The 20,882-nt window shown below is 40.7% G+C and overlaps 1 protein-coding gene across 5 annotated transcripts in view; it reads left to right on the forward strand.

Moving 5' to 3' along the window:
• The window catches only part of SHANK3 (SH3 and multiple ankyrin repeat domains 3), a 669,097-nt gene that overhangs the window by 562,486 nt on the left and 85,729 nt on the right, over positions 1–20,882 (forward strand). For all 5 annotated transcript variants that reach the window (XM_082255276.1, XM_082255279.1, XM_082255275.1 and 2 more), the window contains exon 18: positions 1,178–1,313. In XM_082255276.1, coding sequence (XP_082111402.1) covers positions 1,178–1,313 — 136 coding nt within the window. The remainder of the gene's footprint in view (positions 1–1,177; positions 1,314–20,882) is intronic.

The raw sequence follows: 20,882 nt of genomic DNA on the forward strand, positions 1-20,882 counted from the left end.
GGCAGTCCAACTCCTCCAGGATGGCACATCAATATGTGCAATTGCCAGAAAGTCCTCTAGTAGAGCTGGACAGGGCCATAGAAGATTCTTAACCCATCAGCAGGACTGGTATCTGTGCCTTTGTGCAAGGAGGAACAGGACTGCCAGGGCCCTACAAAATGATCTCCAGCAGGCTACTGGTGTGAATGTATCTGACCAAACAATCAGAAACAGACTTCATGAGGGTGGTCTGACGTCCTCTAGTGGGCCCTGTGCTTACTCCCCGGCACCGTGGAGCTCAATTCGAATTTGCCATTGGCAGGTCCTCCACTGGCTCCCTGTGCTTTTCACAGATGAAAGCAGGTTCACCCTGAGCACATGTGACAGACGTAAAAGGGTCTGGAAAAGCCGCAGAGAATGTTATGCTGCCTGTAACTTCATTCAGCATGACCGGTTTGGTGGTGGGACAGTGATGGTTTGGGGAGGCATATCCATGGAGGGACGCACAGACATCTATATGCTAGACAAAGGCACCCTGACTTCCATTAGGTTTCGGGATGAAATCCTTGGACCCATTGTCAGACCGTACGCTGGTGCAGTCGTTTCCAGTTTCCTCCTGGTGCACGACAATGCCCAGGCCTCATGTGGCAAGAGTATGCAGCCAGTTCCTGGAGGATGAAGGAATTGATACCATTGAATGGCGCCTATGCTTGCTTGACCTAAATGCAATAGAACACCTCTGGGACATCATGTTTAGGTCCATCCAAAGCTGCCAGGTTGCACCTCAGTCTGTTCAGGAGCTCAGTGATGCCCTGGTTCAGATCTGGGAGGAAATACCCCAGGACACCATCCTTTGTCTCATTAGGAGCATGCCCAGCGTTGTCAGGCATGCATACAAGCAAGTGGGGGCCATACAAACTACTGAGTACCATTTAGAGTTGCTGCAATGAAATTTCAGCAACATTTACTAGCCTGCTGCATCATATGGTGGTTTTGGTGATATTGATGAGTTGAAATGTTATCAGAATCAGTAACCATCTAAAAATGTATAAACCTAGAATGATAATATGAATTGCATTACTGTATAAGATTTTTAAAATGTGCTGTGTATAAGATATTTTGTATTATGTGTAGATTGATAAACTTTTTTTTTAATGGGGTAAGCATTATAACATTGCTTTATGTGCTTTTTTCCCAGGTGAATGGTGTTAATGTAGTAAAGGTTGGCCATAAGCAAGTGGTAAATCTGATTCGCCAGGGAGGTGGCATCCTGAATATGAAGGTTGTGTCTGTGAGTCGTAAACCAGAAAGTGAAGAGGCTATGCGTAGGAGGGGTAGGTGTACATTCCAAGGCCTAATTTGTGCCTACCTGATTTTGAGAAGAAAAAGTGTTATGGCAGCTGTTAAACTTGAAGCAAAACTGTGCTGTTTCTACTGAAGCTGAATAGATTTAGGCTTGTTGTAGCCAAATGCAAATCTAAATGCAAATCTATTGATCTTGCATGGGAAAATTGGATTTCTTGTCAACGGACTGGAAATGAGTTTCAGGGCTGCTGAGTGTGCTCTTTACAAAAGTGTTCTAATATTATCTTGTAGCCACAAGGGCCATGCTGTTAAAAGTTATTTTGAACTTGGTTATACATGGGCCGAGGATTTTATTCTGTGAAAAACAATTAGGATAGATGAATCCCTTGAACAAAAAAAAACTGGACAGAAAGTAGTTTACCCGGATTATAAATCTCCTGTTGATTTTAGCTTGAAGAATAAGTGCCTTGTTCACAGGTTGCGACCTGTTCATATGTCAGTCAATGGCATAAATGAATGTCTTGCATATCTTAGCCTATTACCCTACCATATGGAAAAAGGAAAATGCTTGTTCTTGGATTTGTAATGTAAGCAAGGTTATGTATGTGAATATCTTATGTTTCAAGCTATAAATGCCATACTTCACAATCTTCACAATACTTCAGTGGATGATGTTTTCCTCCTCATGCGCATAACCTAATTGAATGTACTCTTTCTCAGTGCTCCCAAATACATACTCTGCAGATATCATGGTATACATGGTGTGGACTAACTAGCACTAAGAAGCACAAAAGCGGCTGTATTTTAAGCTGCATCTATGCTATAACCAAGCATACATGCAGAATTACAACTATGAGACGTGGATGAAGCTAAAATTAGAACACTTATGGAGGCACTATACCCATCACAATGCAAGAAAAAAATAATTCCCTTATCGTTCTAAGAAATTTCAAGGAAAGAATAGAGAACACAGTTATTATGGGAGTTTAGTTGTGCCAAAATAGAAGTATTACACATCAGTTTGATAAATATACAAATTCTTTTTTACAATCATTAAAAAAACATTTCCAAAATGTGTGCAAGCAACTACACCATAAGCCATATTTAGGCTCATATGAAATATACAGTATACAGTCAACATATTGTAAAAGTATGGTGGATCAATGTGTTTCATCTTCAGGATCCACACTCACATGTACTGTAAGTAGTCGATTGACTCACAACACATGTTCAAAAGAAAAGAACATGACGAGAGGGGCCATCAAAAGAATCCTCCACATATCTTGCATATAGGTATCTGCCCAAACGGATCAATAATGAATGTAGGCAACATAATTCCATTTTTTTATCGATCTGCTGTGCAGTTCTCCTATTTTGGCACAACTAAAGTCCAAAAATTACTGTATTCTCTCTTCATCCCTGGAAGTTTCTCAAGATGATAGAGGAACTCTATTTTTCTCATATATGCAAAGTTCTCCACAGGACATGTAATAATGACTTTCATCTCTATATTCACTATGTTTAAATAAAAAAAAAAAAAATCTTTTGTTGACTGGACTGAAGTGATGACATAAATAACATATTTTTAAAGTGTATCTAAACCCAAAAACGAAAATGTAATATATTGCATCTGGTTTAGTACTAGGAATTCTAAATCCATATTACAATGCTCATAAATTACATCCCCTACATTAATTAGTTCTGACAGATATCCATGATTATCACAAATGAGTGAAGTTCATTCCTTTCATGTTTAAACATCAACTGCAGAGACTTAATCTTTTACATCTAATAAAAATGCTGTGTTACTACTTTCTAATATTGGAACAGTATGGAAATGCTGTTGCTTGCAATTACCGGAGTCTATACAAAAAGCCAGAATTTATTAAGAAAAAAAATAGCCAATGGAGTAGTAGCAGAGTTGACCATTTTCATATTGTAATTTATGAAAACATGTGGCAGTATTCAATAAACTGGATGAAGCATTGTATAACATTCTTTATAATATGTATCTTTTTGAATTAAATAATAATAATCAGATGTACGTGGAAGAAATGCTAAGAACGAGGGAATGTGAATGTACAACAAGAGTGCCCACAATCCCCCTTGCTTTTAGCATTGGTCTTAGAACCTTTTCTATAAAATGGTCAGAAGCAATGGGGACATTAAGGGCACCCTGACAGGCTAAAGAGAGCACAAATCATCTGTTTATGCGGACAATGGCTAATTTATTTTCCCAGTCACTACTCTCCTAGTTATAATGTCTTAGCTAAATTTGGGCAATTGTCCAATTTCAAAATTTTAATATGCTAATTTGGAAATTTTACCTATCAATATTTTTGGGGAACTTTCCTCTCTTTTGCATCAATCCTACTCATTTATATTGTGAACTAAGCCTCTACCACACCAGGGGATCCACATTTTATCGGATTCTAAAAAGGTATATGACCTCATCTACAGGGCTCTTTTTGACAGAGTAAGTTCTGAACTCCACATTTGGCAAGGTTTATGTGGCAAGGTCTTTCAGGCTGGATATCACCTCTCACAATAAACATTTTACCTGTCTGGGATAGACTGAACGTAAGTGGGAAGCTGTCCCCAAAGACATCTCCTTTGGCTCAGTTAGGGGGTTTCCTCTGGTTCACACTGGGGGAGGATGTACATTTCTTTAGAATGTGGGGGAGGTACAGAAACTTGTGCTAAGTTTGGGCTTACTGCCAAATTTCTACCCTTGGAAACTTTGAAAAATTCATTAGGGACTTTCCCTATGGATCTCTGGAGATACCGACAACTCTCTGACTTCATCTGGAGAGTAACCCCTAAATTACGTTCAAATCCAATCTTTCAACATTTGAGTCTTTATGCGCAACAGCCCGAGATGCGAGACATCTCCTTTCCCAGCTGTATAAACTATTAAAAGAAAAGGAATTGGCAGCACTCCAGGTTGAGTCAAAATCCAGATTTATTGACTGGACATCCAAATATGACAATCGTGACAAGGTAGACGCGTTTCACACACTGACTGTGTGCTTAATCATTACTCTGTATAAACTATTACTGGTGTTTTCCATTACACAGCCCCCATACTTTCATAGAGAATTTTAGAAAGAGCTTGAGACTGCTGGAGCATGTTACACATTACAGCCTGCATGTGGGTGTAATGTGTAGCGTGCTCCCAAAGGTGAAATTATCGTTTAAGTCCTACAAGAACAGCTTGACCCCTTATATAAAGCTGAACTCCAGATTTTGTTAGACTTTTCATAGTTTGTTTGGGCTATTCTAGCAATTAATACAAATATCCCTCTAAATTGGCTGAGTCAGAGGTTGTGACAATATCAGCCCACCTCTTTGACTCAGCTAATCAGAGGATGCTTTGTATTCATTGCTAGAATACATCGCTTTTTCTGAATGACTGAGTACCGATCAAATAGACTTTTATGTGTTCCGGTTATGAGACGGGAAGCCTCGGCTCGAACCCGGAACACAGTGGAATATGCTGTATGTTGACTCAGCTATATACAGTTAATACTGCACATCCAGCAGCCTTACATATTAGTGGTTAGTGGACATAGTTTGTTTGGGCCAAGCTGTAAAGTCTAACAAAAGCTGGAATCCAGCTTTAATGCAGCTAGAAGCCTGATTCCAAGATTTTGGAAACAAACTGCATGTCCCACCCTCTTGAGCTAGGAGAATTAGGAGGATCAAATTATTGCAGCTGAAAAATGGGTCCACACTACTAATGATACAATGGAAATATTTAGTAATATATGGGTGGGATGGATATTCTACTCTACTGAACTTCTAATTACAAAAAAAATAAACAAAGATAGGCGCTAGTCTTATGAGATTATAAAGTGATCCAGTTCACCCAAAATCTAATGACAACAATATGAGTATTTCCACAAATGAAATATTAGCATGTGCACATAAATAATAAATTCCAAAAATGCCGATAAATATTGCCGGTCACTGTGTCCATAAAAATAAGTAATTGAGTGATCATATCTCCTTAAGATTCAATGTGCTTCACCACATAGATTACACACTCACCAGACCAATACAGCCAACAAAGTAGCCTACAAGCTCTCAAAAACAGATCCAGACTATGGAAGGACTCAAGCTCATCTTCTTCTAAAAATCGCTGATGATTCTCATTCACCAGAAATAAACAAATAAAAAAGCCCAAAAGGGAAGTATATAGTGTAGTATGTTTATTAAAGAATAAAATCAAGCTATATATGCACATGGAATAGTGCCAAGAAAGTCACCGACATAAACAACTCACTGAACAGTTAAGCACCACCCAGCCACCCATAGACCATAGGGCTGGTGTGCATTCTACAAACCCAGAAGAGACTTGGGGGATATACTTGGAAGTGATGTCAGCGGCTCGGCCTCATTGCATTTCCCACACAAAGCGTTCTCAGGAAGGTAAATTGTGAACGCTTTAACCAAATCTCACCTACAAATTGTACTAAAGTTGCTGTCTACAGTATATTTTGTCACAGATCTGGATATCATGGTTTAGAGCATATAAGCAATTTTGCACTGTACAAGTGACTCACTTTGCCATGTATTTATTCTGTCGTCTATTCTTCCAGAACTTGTCAGACAGTTTGCTTGAGATATACAATGTATGACAATGTACGATTTTCTGTCATCTGATAATTGTTTCTACTACACACTAAATTTCAATAAAAATTTGATTATGAAAAAAATAATAATAGGAAGAATAACTAATTGCTTAAGTTCAGAATTTCAGTACTCTAGCAGTTAGTGACATCTTTATATTTGCAGTTCCTAAAACCTTGGCAAAAAATAAGAAATCATCTTTATCTAACCTGAATGCAGCAAACTGAAATCTGGTTGGTTTCTAGGAATTTCCATACTTTGTCCATGGTCAGCATTCTCCGCCCTGTAACAGCAGTGCTCTTAATGATTAATGACTACATTCTATGAAAATCTGTTCTAGCTTGCATAATGTCTACCTCCATTTTATGTGAGTAACGCTGATATAAGAATGGTATTTTATGCTGGATTATATAGAAACTTTTAAGGGAAATCAAGTTTGTAATATTTTTAAGATAGTAGTAAGCAAAGAAGAAATTCAGTTAATGATAGAAAAAACACATATGTGCATCAAGTATAATTTGCATGCATTCATTTTGCAGTAAAGCCAACATATAAATGTACAAGTAGGAGATTCATTAGAGATACTCATCATCTAGGTAGAGGGATATAAAAATCATGCATCCATAAAGCAGCTGTTGTATACCACCATTTTTATTACTATGGAATAATAGAGTATGTGTTCGCTATTGATAATTACAGCGAGTTTGGGTTTAAGTGATACCATTTCTTTATTGTACATCATGGGACAAAGAGCCATATTCATTACGTATGGGTTATAGCCCAACTTCAGGTGAATGGACACTGACAACCAACCAGACAAGAAGTCTCCCTATATAACCCCTCCTATACAGGAAGTACCTCCATTTTTTTGCCAGTGTCTTAAAGGTGATGGTCACGGTGGAGAAGCTCTCCACATTTTATGTTTTTTTCTAAAGAAGAAGAAAGAAGATTATGCAATACACCCCCCATCAAAGATCGCTGAATCTAAGGGGTTAGCAATCAGATCCATCCAAAAAAAGTAAAAGACTAAAAGGATGGTGCCTGAGCCTCGGGAAAGCAGATATGAGGTTTTGCCTATAACGTTGTCCTTTTTAGGCACTGGACCCTGGGATCCGGACCTTTGGTAAAACCAATCCCAAAGGCGCTCTGGCAGGGTGCTCTACAGGTCCAAGGGAGTGACCACTTAGAACAGGGGGACCAAATCCTAGAAGGTCGGCAAGTGACAGTAACTCACTGTGATGGGTGAAGATTAAATTCTTGTTATAAAACAGAATCCTGCGGTGGGACTGGTAAGTCCACTTAAAAAATATTTCTAAAAATATTTTTATGCACTGGTCTCCTTAAGATACCAGATACCGAGTTCCATGTTAGTTTCTACAAGAGGCAATAGGTGTATTAGCTATGTCAAAGCACACGTTGTTTGTTTAAACTCAATATTTTCACTCTGGGCTGATTACCTGTAAGGTATCAGCTGTTACAAAGCACCTTGGTTGCTTATGCTGATCTCTCCCCATGTTGCTTGGCGTGTAGTTTTTCGCCCTGGCCCAAAAGCGCCCACGCATCCATCTCCTCGGAAGCTCCTTATCCACCAGCGCCTTCAGTGCCGTGTCTGTGGCGAAGGATCATCCGCATGCGCGCAAATATTCCTAATTTTTAAAACGAGCATATGCTTGGAGCTGGAGAAGCATGTCATGACGTGACTGGTGTGCACGTTGACGCCACGTAGCATGCCACGCATGCGCAGTACAACGGCGCAATTTGAAAAGGAGATACTTTCTACGTGCAAGCCTCTGTCGGGGGGCTGGAGGAACACAGAGCAGCAGCAGCTGGGTTGCGTGAGTCACTGTGGGTGCATGTTTACAGGCACAGTCAGGTTCTGTATCTTTGGGATAATCAGTGCTTTGTGTGATAGGCTGTATAGCGTGGCACAAGCCTTGAGTACACTAAAGTTAGTACCTCAAGTTTGTCTTGCCTAAGAGCCATGGCCTCCCGACAGAGGGTGCGGAGGGGCACAACTGGAAGAGGCACTATGGTGCCGCCATCAGACCTTGAAGGTCTTAGCCATGCTTCCTCTATGTCTACTCCCCCTGAAGGGCCAGAGGCAAATAGCCAATCTGAGCCATTATTGTTGTCAGGCATAGTAGCTACTTCTAATGCTGCTGTCACAACCACGTCACTAAGAACGATTTGGCATCTGCGTTAGCCAGCCTCGAGGGTAAGATTGGTAAGATTGAATTTGGTTTTGGTATGCACAAATTCAAAAACTGGCAGTGACAAGGCCTTGGGTTCTTCCAATGCGTCCGGACCTGCTCTCTGAAGGTTTGATATTTCACCCTGCTTTACAGTCTCTAAATTTGATGGCTTGGCTATTAAAGCCTTGATTTTTAAAGAGTGGGGTATATTTGGCCCTGCAGTTTCTACCCTGATAAATGGTAGAAAACCAGTCTCTAAAGGCATTTATTACAGAGTCTGGAAATCTTAAATTGCCTGGTGTGAAGCCGGGAAGTGTCATCCCCAGAAGTACATCATGGCGAGAATTCTAGCTTTCTTGCAAGTAGGGGTAGATATGAAATTAGTCTTAAGCACTATTAAGGGTCAAATTTTAGCTTTGTCAGTTTTTTCCAGAGACCGATCTCTTTGCATTCCTTGGTTCAAACCTTCATCCAAGGGCTATTACATATGCTTCCACCAGTGAAGTCACCATTGTGTCCTTGGGACCTAATTTTGGTGCTGGCAGTTTTACAAAAACAGCCTTTTGAGCCCATGGGGCATATCCTCCTGGTTCTTTTGACCAGAAAATTGGTCTTTTTGATTGTGGTAACTTCAGCCGGAAGAGTATCAGAACTAGCAGCTCTTTCTTGTAAAGAGCCATTCTTGATTTTAAATCAAGATAGGGTGACTCTACATCCACACCCATGTTTTTTGCACAAGGTGGTAACTGCGTTTCACTTAAATCAGGACATTATACTGCCTTACTAGGTTACTACATTCTCTTGATGTAGTATGTGCTCTTAAGACTTACTCGAAAATGTCAGCTCAGATTCAGAAGACTGATCTTTTGTTCATACTGCGAGAAGGGCCCAGAAAAGGGCAGGCAGCATCCAAGTCTATGATTTCTCATTGGATTCGCCAGGTTATTATCCAGGCATATGGTTTAAAAGGAAAGGTTCCAGAAGTGTAGGTGCCTCTTTGGCAATTCGCCATCAAGCTTTTATTGCTAAAATTTGCAAAGCTGCGACTTGGTCGTCAGTGCATACGACCACTTGATTCTATCAAGTGGATGTCAGGACCCAGAAGGAGTCTGCAATTGGCCGCAGTGATCTGCAGGCCGCTATGTAGACCTTTTGTGGTCTGATGGTGGTATTGATGGTGTCCCCCTCCCCTCAGGTGCATTGCTATTGGTTATCCTATACGTATTGAATATGGCTCTGTGTCCTGTAATGTACAATAAAGAAATATGGATTTGTTTCTACAGCTTACCTGTAAAATCCATTTCTTGGAGAACATCATAGGACACAGAGGGCCCTCCCCTCTTGTTTGGGGTATTTATTGCTTGCTACAAAACTGAGGTACTTCCTGTATACGAGGGGATTTATAGGGTTACTTCCTGTCTGATTGGTTGCCAGTGTCAATTCACCTGAAGGTGACCTATAACCTATACGTATTGATTATGGCTCTGTGTCCCATGAAGTACTCCAAGAAATGGAATTTACAGGTAAGCTGTAGAAAAAATCCATATTTTTTGGCTAACTTAAGTTATTAAAGATGCACACTTTTAGGGTAACTTAGATCCCTTCTTTGGAAACTTATAAAGCTTTAAGAAGGGATCAAATTATCCTTGCATCTATAGTAACTTAAATGAACCATTACTGTGAAATATTAGGGTTTGTCCAATAGCCTGGTTTGTTTCCACCAAATGTGGCTGTATTGCTGAAATTTCCTTTGTACTTTAAATGTTTACCTATTATGATTAATGTATTTCACTTGTTTTTGGCTTCAGAATTTCTATCAAAAGTACTTTAGGGTGACTTCTTTTCATTCTATTCACCTCAAGGAAACTGACATAGGTGTAAATATAAGTTCAAATTCATTATAACACAGTATTTATATTATTTGAATCCTGAAGATCTATTTTGAAAATATTTCTGCTTTCCTATTACTTTCATTTTTCTAGATGATGCACCCCATATTTTTTTTTTCCTTTCAGTCAAGGTATTTTGGCTTTGATGATATGGTATGTACCTGGATAGAAACCTGGTTACAGAAGCACATCCAGAGAATAGTGATTGATGCCATATTTTCTGAATGGTTTAGAGTTGTGAGTGAGACGCCCCCGGGCTCTGTCCTGGTACCAGTTCTGTTTAACTTGTTTATAAACTATATAGATTTAGGAGTAAGTAGTTCAATCTCATTGCTTGCTGTTGATACAAAGCTAAGCAGGGCAATAACTTCACAACAGGATGTAACATCTTAACAAGAAGACTCGGTTAAAATAGAGGGATGGGAAGGTAAATGGCAGATGAGGTTTAATACTGATAAATATAAAATAATCCACTTTGGAACTAAAATAATGAATGCAAGTTCCTCGCTATGGGGAGAAACTCTGGGGGAATTGAGGATGGAAAAGGTTCTGGGGGTCCTAGTAGATCACAGACTGGACAAAAGCATGCAGTTTCAAGCTGCAGCAAGCAAACTAACAGACTATTACCATACGTTAAAAAATGTATTTACTTAGGAGATAAAACTATAATTCTACCAATTTACAAAACTCTGGTTCAGCCACAGCTTAAATATGCTGTACAATTTTGGTCACCAATCTTCAGGAAGGATGTCCTTGAACTGGATAGAATCCAGAGAAGGGCAACAAAGCTAATAACAGCTGTAGGACCTCAGTCAAGAGGAACGACTGCAAAAATGTAATGTATTGTCCCTGGAGAAGAGGCTCTTAAGAGTGAATTTGTTCACAATATACAATTTCTTAAATGGTGATCCAAGGTAGCCGATTCACCACGGCAACTGCAAATCTTCATAGGGGTTAAGTTTGTGTTGTTTTCAGCTTTAAAGGATGGGGGGGGGGGTTAATTTTGCTTTAAAACTGTGTATTCTGAGTTTGCGATTCAAAAGTACTTAAGTCAGACACAATCAGTATTTATTAGGTAGGCCAGCAAAAAGAACCCCCCTACTTTCCTAATGTAGAGTAACAGCCTCATACAGAGATATGTTGGCTGAATTACCGTGTAGTAATGTGAATTATTGTTTAGCCTCTTTGGATACCAAGTAACTGAACAATAAATATTTTGCAACACCACATACCAAGGTTTATTAATAACAAGTTTTTTGATGGGCCTTCTGTCCATGTGTGATCACAATAAATGCCTCTCCTGCCTATGTAAAAAATAGCCTGTCATTTACGCACAAAATGTTGCTAATCATACTATACAATAAGACTCTCAGGCAATAAAGGTCCTTGCTTGTCCAAACAAATTGTTTTAGCCACTATCACACAGCATAGAAAAAACAACATGTCCAAAAGCATGAATGTTGAATGTTTATCAGTAGGTATGACTGTGTTGTAATCTGTAATTCCGCTTCAAAGAATAAGAAGTGCATGCATTTTCACATTTTTCTAATGCTAAATCTGAGGTTAACCATAGGGGTCCAATTATTCCTCCTACTCACATAATTGTTGCTCTTCAACAGACCTGTCTGTCCCATGTGCAAGAACCTCAGAGGTCTGCTCTTTCCATTGCTTTATCTGGTTGTTTGCTTGTCCTCTATTCATCACTATAAAAGAAACAGTTAAACTGAGTCAATGGGTATAGCTTGGTTATGAATCCGTTGTCTCTAATTGTTTTTGGTACTGACTGTTATCATGTTATGCACATGGTGAAGTATTTAGATTTAGGAATACATTTGGATAACATACAAGGACATATTCATTTATACAGAAAGGGATAAGGAGAGAGCTCTGCTTAGCCGTGTCACTCGAGGTGTTAAAATGAACCCACTGCAGCTTGTCTCCATTGTTTTGTGATGACTAGCAAGGATTAGCTGGTAATATCGATGTACCTCTTTTGTAGACAGAAGTTCCATGTGGATTCTATTGTGTTTTTGGTTCAGTGGGAAATTGAAGGGAAATGTTGATTCATAATTTGGAAATGTTATGCTGTACCACAAATCAACATGCATAAAGGAAATCTGCCTCAAACCTGGGCACTTCAAACAAAATACGATGAAAAAATGCAAAAGCAGAGAAAAACTACCAGACAAAACGATTGGTGAATCCAACGATATTGGTCATTGGCTTGGTCTCAACTTATTCCAAATCTAAAGTTGGATACACACTATACAATTTTCTATAGATTTTTTCCTTTAGATTTACCAAAACCATATAATATGAGGTCATACCTTAACACTTTCAATTTGTATGCAATCAGACAGGCGCTTGCACTTCATAGTTGAAGGTAAATCTAAAGGAAATCAAACAACAAAAGTTGTATAGTGTGTATCCAGTCTTACTCTGTCTTTTATCAGAATAAGCAGATATGCTGAGCAGGAGGGAGCTTGAGAAGTGGGGGAGGGCAGCGCCAAGCCCAACTTTAACATGAAAAGTCAGTATTTGCATATTCATTTAGCTAATCTGTTTTCGTTTTTTTTCATCATATGCTGAGTTTGAGTTGTTGTCTGAGATATGTTAACCTTAAAGATTTCCCTAAACCGTGAAAGCTGTGCTGTATGGTCTTTAGGCTCCCAAGAAGTGATCTTTTCGCCATACCTTCTCTGTTTCTCTGTGTGGGGGTGGCTTCCTTGGTAGAAGTAGGGCCTTTCTTTCTCACAGGGGAGCTGTCGTCTTGATGAGCAGGAAGCACAAATCTACAAAATGAATGAGGCAGAAACTGGATATTACCAAACTTTACTCCAAATCTCATGAGACTAGCATGATCGAATAGCCTTAATGCACTGCATACAGTGCCTTGAAAAAGTATTTATACCCCTTGACATTTTCCACATTTTTTCATGTTGCAACCAAAAACGTAAATGTGTTTTGATGGGATTTTATGTGATAGACCAACACAAAGTTGCACATAATTGTGAAGTGAAAGAAAAGTGATAATTTTTTATAAAAAAATGTTTACAAATAGAAATCTGAAAAGTATGGCGTGCATTTGTATTCAGCCCACCTGAGTCAATACCTTGTAGAACCACCTTTTGCTGCAATTACAACTGCAAGTCTTTTTGCATATGGCTCTACCAGCTTTGCACATCTAGAGAGTGAAATTTGTGCCCATTGTTCTTGGCAAAATAGCAAAACAGGACTTCTTATGGGTTTCTTTCAACAATGGCTTTCTTCTTGCCATTCTTCTATAAAAGCCAGATTTGTGGAGTGCACGCCTAATATTGTCCTGTGGACAGATTCTCCCACCTGAGCTGTGGATCTCTGCAGCTCCTCCAGAATTACCATGGGCCTCTTGGCTGTTTCTCTGAATAATGCTCTCCTTGCCCAGCCTGTCAGTTTAGGTGGACGGCCATGTCTTAGTAGGATTGCAGTCAGTGGCGGTTCTACATTAAATTGCTCCCCGGGCAAGACTCCCTCCCGGCGCCCCCCCCCCCCAAAAAAAAATAACATAACATGACAACATAACAATAAATGCAGAGTGCCACAGCATTGCCCCCAATAAATGCAGAGTGTCACAGCATTGTTGCCCCCAATAAATGCAGAGTGCCACAGCAATGCCCCCAATAAATGCAGAGTGCCACAGCAATGCCCCCAATAAATGCAGAGTGCCACAGCATTGCCCCCAATAAATGCAGAGCGCCACAGCAAAGCCCCCTTTAATGCAGAGCGCCACAGCAATGCCCCCTTTAATGCAGAGCGCCACAGCAATGCCCCCTTTAATGCAGAGCGCCACAGCAATGCCCCCTTTCAATGCAGAGCGCCACAGCAATGCCCCCTTTCAATGCAGAGTGCCACAGCAATGCCCCCTTTAATGCAGAGTGCCACAGCAATTCCCCCTTTAATGCAGAGCGCCACAGCAATGCCCCCTTTCAATGCAGAGCGCCACAGCAATGCCCCCTTTCAATGCAGAGCGCCACAGCAATGCCCCCTTTAATGCAGAGCGCCACAGCAATGCCCCCTTTAATGCAGAGCGCCACAGCAATGCCCCCTTTCAATGCAGAGTGCCATAGCAATGCCCCCTTTAATGCAGAGTGCCACAGCAATGCCCCCTTTAATGCAGAGCGCCACAGCAATGCCCCCTTTCAATGCAGAGCGCCACAGCAATGCCCCCTTTCAATGTAGAGATGCCACAGCATTGCCCCCTTTAATGCAGAGCGCCACAGCAATGCCCCCTTTTAATGCAGAGCGCCACAGCAATGCCCCCTTTAATGCAGAGCGCCACAGCAATGCCCCCTTTAATGCAGAGCGCCACAGCAATGCCCCCTTTAATGCAGAGCGCCACAGCAATGCCCCCTTTCAATGCAGAGCGCCACAGCAATGCCCCCTTTCAATGTAGAGATGCCACAGCATTGCCCCCTTTAATGCAGAGCACCACAGCAATGCCCCCTTTCACTGTATACATGCCATGCCAGAGTGCCACTTTACAATGCAGAGCGCCAGCGTCCCCCCCCGCCCCGCGAGACCCGTCCGTGCACAGCACTTACCTCACTTCTCTTCACGTCTCTTCAGTCCTCCCGCGGCGCCTCCTCCTTGGCCACAATGGGCGGGCTCGGGGGAGAGCAATGCTCTGCTCCTCGGCTCGGCTGCGGCGGTTTAAGGCATGGGCGAACCGGGCTCGGGCGGTCCGGTACCATTTGATCCACGGACCGGTACCGGTCCGCGGCCTGGGCATGCCGCCCCCCACGTGTTATGAAAAAATGCCGCCCCGGGCGGCTGCCCCGTTCGCCCGTGCCTAAAACCGCCACTGATTGCAGTTGTGCCATACTCTTTCCATTTTTAGATGACAGTGCTCCGTCAGATGTTCAAAGCTTGGGATATTTTTTTATAACCTATCCCTGCTTTAAACTTCTCCACAACTTTATTCCTGACCTGTGTGTTCCTTGGCCTTTCATGATGCTGTTTGTTCACTAAGGTTTTCTACCAAATTTCTGAGGGCTTCACAGAACAGCTGTATTTATACTGAGATTGAATTACACATAGGTGGACTCTATTTACTGATTAGGTGACTTCTGAAGGCAATTGATTCTACTAGATTTTGGTAAAGAGGGCTGAATACAAATGCACGCCATACTTTGCAGATATTTATTTGTAAACAATTATGAAAACTATTTATTATTTTCCTTCCACCTTACAATTATGTGCCACTTTGTGTTGGTCTATCACATAAAATCCCAAAAAAATACATTTACGTTTTTGGTTGCAACATGACAAAATGTGGAAAATTTCAAGAGGTATGAATACGTTTTCAAGGCACTGTATATACACCTATGAAGCTGATGGTCCTGGAGAACTTAGACACAGGAAATGTACTGCCATCTTTCAGGAGAAATTCAAGACAAAACAGGGTAGCAAGGGTACAACAAAGGTACAACTAATATTTCTAACCACTCTGCTAATTCATATACTGTAGCTGGACTTTGATGATCATTTTTTTCTTTTTTTTTTTCTCCTCCTTCTGCAAATCCCTTACTCTTTCCTCAAATTAACTCCAGGGAAAGGAAAATGCTGCCTTGCATTTGGGCTGCCTTCGCACTGTTCGTGTTAAATGGTCAGTTAAAGTAGAAGTAATGGCAAATCTTTTTTCTTTCATTTTGAATAGAGTCAGGAAGGGTTATATAACCTCTGGCACTTTTATAGTATCATATGTTTCCCATAGCAAAGATTTCCCTTTACCTCCTGTCCCATATCCAACAGCAGGAAGTGAGAAGAAATCCCTCCAAAGTGTCAGAATCCCTTGTCATCACAGTCGCCAGAACTAGTATCCCCATTGGTTCTTTTCCCCTCTATTCCTGTTCTAGTGATTACTGAACAAATAGAGAGAGTGAATATCCCTAATGAGGGCACAGACAGTAATAAAAAAAAAAATGACAGGTGTTACCTTTTTGAAAGACAGGTTCCTTACTGCAGCCTCTTCTCCCCTATGCTCCAGCGGTCACAGGTCCTGTGACGCCATCAAGTCCAATATAGAGCCCATAGCCCTTTATTGGCTGTGAAGATGCCAATGGACAGCCCACTGCCAAGCATAGGGGAGAAGAAGAGAGAGTTAGGGGAAATAAAACTGCCTAAATGAGCACGTAACCCCTGCAGTACAGTGGCAGCACCACTGCAATGGGGAATATTTTCCTTTCCCTGGAGATGGACTTTAAAGTGTGGTTTAGTGGGTTGGATACCCTGTAGATTGTAAATAATTTCACCTGCAAACATTCCAGCTCATTTTCCAAACTTACATGTTCTCTGATGTCATTTCTGCTGTGAATGTGACAATTTTCTGGATGTTAACTTATTTTATTTGTTTAGTTATTTTGCTTTATTGTGCTTGTGTGTTTTTTTTTTTGGTACTTTTATATATGTATTTAAATGATTACTAATAATTTTTAAGAATTCCTTACCTGGTAACTATTTGTTTGTGTTACAATGGTAAACTTTGCAAAACATTAGTAAGACCTGGTTCACACTGAGGCGACACGACTCCTTACTACTTCGGGGGTGACTTGTGCATTACCATACACCACGACTTCGGAGCGACTTGCAGGGACTTCACATAATGGAAGTCTATGCAAGTCGCTCCGAGGTCGCCCCGAAATAGTACAGGACCCTTTTTCTAAGTCGAAGCGACTTGTGTCGCTCCTATTAGAACGGGTCCTGTAGCGGTCAATGGACCGCGAGGGAGCGCGACTTGTCAGCCTGTCAGCCTGTCAGCCGCTAGTGTGAACCGGCTCTAACAGTGCCTTTTTGTAAGACACCTGCTACTTTTTCACCAACAGTTTCATTGTATTGTTTTTAGAAAAACTGAAATCAGATAGTGGTTCTGTAGTCAGGATAATATCTACTTTATAGGCAGAGCTACCACTGCACTATACAGTCCACAAATAGAGAGAGAGGAGATGGTTGCATGTTACTTGAGCTGCAGCCCTGTCATTGTCATTGGAATAAAAGTTGATAAAGATGCGCTGATTAGAAGGTGGATTGCTGCACTTAGTGATCCTGAATAATGGAGAATAAATGTGAAAAGTGTATAATAAAGAGCGCTATCCTAGAAGATGCATAAATGACATTGCATAACTTCAATAAAGTGAAAATATAAAAATAAAATGAAGATCGTGTAATAAATACTTCAAAATATAAATACACAAAAATAAAAGTGATATGTGATTATACACTTCTATACAATGTGTCAAAGGTGTTGAATAAATATGCTAATAAGAAACAGTTAATAGAGAAAAAAAGAGTCCATTTGAAGTTATGCAATGTCATATATGCCTCTCCTAGGATAGCGCACTTTATTATACACTTTTCACTGTCATTGTCATTAAATATCAATCCTGGCCCCTTCACATTTTAGATCCTTTTTTGGATCTACCAACAGTTTTCTCTAAGGAACACAAATAAAATGCCCAATGTGAAAGATAATTTTAAATTTTCTGCTTGTGTGATAGGCCCTGTTAATTTCCCACAGTAGGGGTGAGTGAAAGGCACCATGATTAATGTAATGCTTGTTCTGTATGCCATTTCCAAATTGGTTGCCTTCACAAATTGATTCCAAACCAATCTCAGGAGCCATTTGTGACTATCGGCTCACTAAGGTTTGCTCACAGCAGCCTTTCTGAAGGTGCTCAGCTTTGCATTTGACATATACCAATATATGTCTATATACCAATGTAATATGAATTTCCTAGAAGCATTCGAGGAATGATGTCCCTCATGCATGTCAATTTATAGGAGACATTAAACATTATGAAAGCTATATAATTACTTACTTGAGTTGGTTAAAAAAAGACATATTTCCATCAAATACAACCTCCAGAAAAATAGTAAAGATCTGCATTGTCAGAAGCCCTAGCTGATTCAAGGAAACTAGAGGAACATTTTATAAAGCCTTATTTTACCAGGGGAAATTGAGCAAATTCCTGGATCAAAATTATGTTAGAATATGTACAGAGTAAAAATGTTCCAATACCACACCACCACAGGCCTAAATTAAATCATGCATGCTGCCATCATTGCCATCTTCTGCCTCCTTGAGCACAGCTGACCACCATTAACACCTCTTTCAACAAATGCTGGGCTGGCACAGATAACATCTGCTCCAACCGTTGTAGGCCTGCCACCATTACCTTCTTATACTGAGGCCATTGCTGTTGTTCTTTGTAATTGCATTTTTAATTTCGCACATCTATTTTTTTGCAGCTGTTTTACAGTTGCAAATACTGTGAATGTTATGTAAGCAAGAGCCATACTGTGCTCTGCAGGATTCTTTCTGTCAGATTGCAGTGTTTGGGCACTATTAAAACCCTGAATCTAGAATTTTTGTTGCTTCGTCCAGGGTTGATCCACTGCTCAGCACAAATTTACATGTTAGGTTGTGGTGTTTTGGAACCAACAATACCCAAAACCCACTTTTTACACAGCTTTTTTATAGAGTTAAAAATTGATCATATATTTTGTCAAGGGAAACAATGTGTTGGCCATTATGTTTGTGCTGAGTTGCAGTACATTGCCATTACAAACAAACGACACTTTATACTTCTTAGTTGAAAAATGTTTCAGCTTTGATAAAGGTTACATCATGATTTTGTATCAGTCTTTTTGGCTTACTTGAGTTCACTGGCTCAATCCCCAGTTTTATGGAATACACACTCTTTAAAGTAGTGTGGCTTAACAGTGATTCTTTTAAAAATGTGCTTCTAATTTGTACAACATTTTTGTTCTCTGTCACAATGAGAGTAAAATGTAATTTTTGGATTTACAGATGGAGTCTCTCTTCTCTCTCCCTCTAAATTTACCATTCAATCTTTTTCAGTGTTGATACAATCAGAAAATTTACATAGAGAATATTACATATTCTCTGTTTCTGCAATTATCTGCTGTTAAAAAATGATGCGATTCTGTGTAGCAATGTAGAATTTTGTTATTGCGTCAGAGAAAAATAACACTCTCATTAAGTATTGGGGGCTGAAATATCTCCTAGCATCCTAAATTGTCTTCTATCAAAAAAGATGTATAGATTTGATTAAAATATGAAATTGTTATATAGGTTCCCAGAAATTATACTTATATGTATTATTTTCTGAGTGAAAAAAGTCAACTCTCTGTCTCCAAATTTTCCCTTTTTCAAAAAGTATGAAATTCTGTTCAGCATATATGTACAGTTTCTGTAATCTTAGTGCACAAAATTGCATTTTAATTCACATTTTCTGGTTGAAATAGGCTACCCCTCTGCCTCCAAATTGGACTCTTCAGTATCTGCCAGAAATATTTACAATTTTTATAATATATTTCTACCAATCAACAGTCTAATTTTTATTTTTTTTTTAATGAAATATGCCCGCTCTCTCCTTCAGAAATAGTGGCCTGTCCAAAAAGGTATAAAGGTGTTGCCAATTATTCATATTTCTCTTTCATTCATTGATGGACGCAGCTCCTGATCTTCTTAACCATTGGGTTATACTGCCCCCTTCAGGAGGGGGACACTAGGCAGAAAAAAGTCTGGTTATGCCTATGGGCAGTCCCAGGGGGTATACTCCCTCTCTCTGCTATAGGTACTTTTTTCTGCCTAGTTAGGAGTAAGGACCTAGTTGCTTGCTAAGATCTCTGGACCTGGCAATTTTTTCTTTTTGAATAGAAATTTTTCTCCTGTTTCTTTTTCCTGTGAGATCTACAATCAACTGCCGGACTGGGCGACGGACTGGATAATCTAGATCCAGTGGTCACCGAAGTCTGACAAGCGAGCTTGCGTAGACCTCAGCTCCACGCTAGGTCGACCACAACATAACCCCACCGGACGGAGGCCAGAGTCGCAGCGTTCCTCCTGACCGACAGCTGACAGGAAGGTGGAGGCTGTGGCCCCCAATATGTACACTCTGGCTGGTTCGGCACTGGGGCCGGTATTCACCATTGCCCTGGTGTCGCAAACTCTGAGTGGGATAAGCTTTTACTCCTTGACCAGCTGGTCCAAGGGCTGCGGTTTATCTGTGTTGCCTCTTTGGATGCGGTTCCCCTAGTGGTCGGCTCCCTGTTTCGCCAGTGGTCCTTCAGCGTGTCTTTTTTTTAAAATGCTAGTCTGTGAACCAGACTTCGAAAAAGGCCTTGACTGATCTTCCCTTTCATGGAGATTTCCTGTTTGGAGCTACCCTGAATGACATCATTAAAGGTCTCACGGGGGAAAGAGTACCTTTCTTCTGCAGTTTACTAAGGGCAAGGATCCTCTTTGTAGACGTGGGCCATCCATCTCGAGTCATAAGAAGTTTTTTCGTCCCTCAGGGTCAACTGACAAGGGCTCAAAGCCTTTCAGGGCTTCCTCTGAAGGATCCAAACTAACCTGGTCTGGCAAGCCAAGAGCAGGCTTCTCCAGAGCCGCAAACAAGGCTTCTTCAGCATGAAGGTGCGCCCTCACCCATATCGGGGGTGGGGGGACATCTTGGCTGGTTTCAGGACCCGTGGACTTCCCTGGTACAAGACAAGTGGGTCCACAAAGTTATTCCATCCGGCTACAAGATCGAGTTTTGCTCTTGCAAGCTTCTTTCCTTTCAACTTGCGCCTTTCCCGGACCGCTTACAGGGTCTGTTTGGAGCGGTACAAGACTTCAAGGGATAATTGTCCTGGTTCTGACTTTGGAACGTTTTCAGGGTTTTTATTCAAACCTGTTTACAGTTCCCAGGAAGGAAGTCAGGGTGTGTCCAATCCTGGACCTCAAGGCGCTGAACTGCTTTGTGCAGTTGCAGAAGTTCAGGATGGAGTCCATTCGTACGGTGGTGGCATCTCTGCATCAGGGGGATTTTCTTGCCTCTAT

Source organism: Pelophylax lessonae (assembly GCF_965119305.1).
Source record: "Pelophylax lessonae genome assembly, chromosome: 4".
Lineage (NCBI taxonomy): Eukaryota > Metazoa > Chordata > Amphibia > Anura > Ranidae > Pelophylax > Pelophylax lessonae.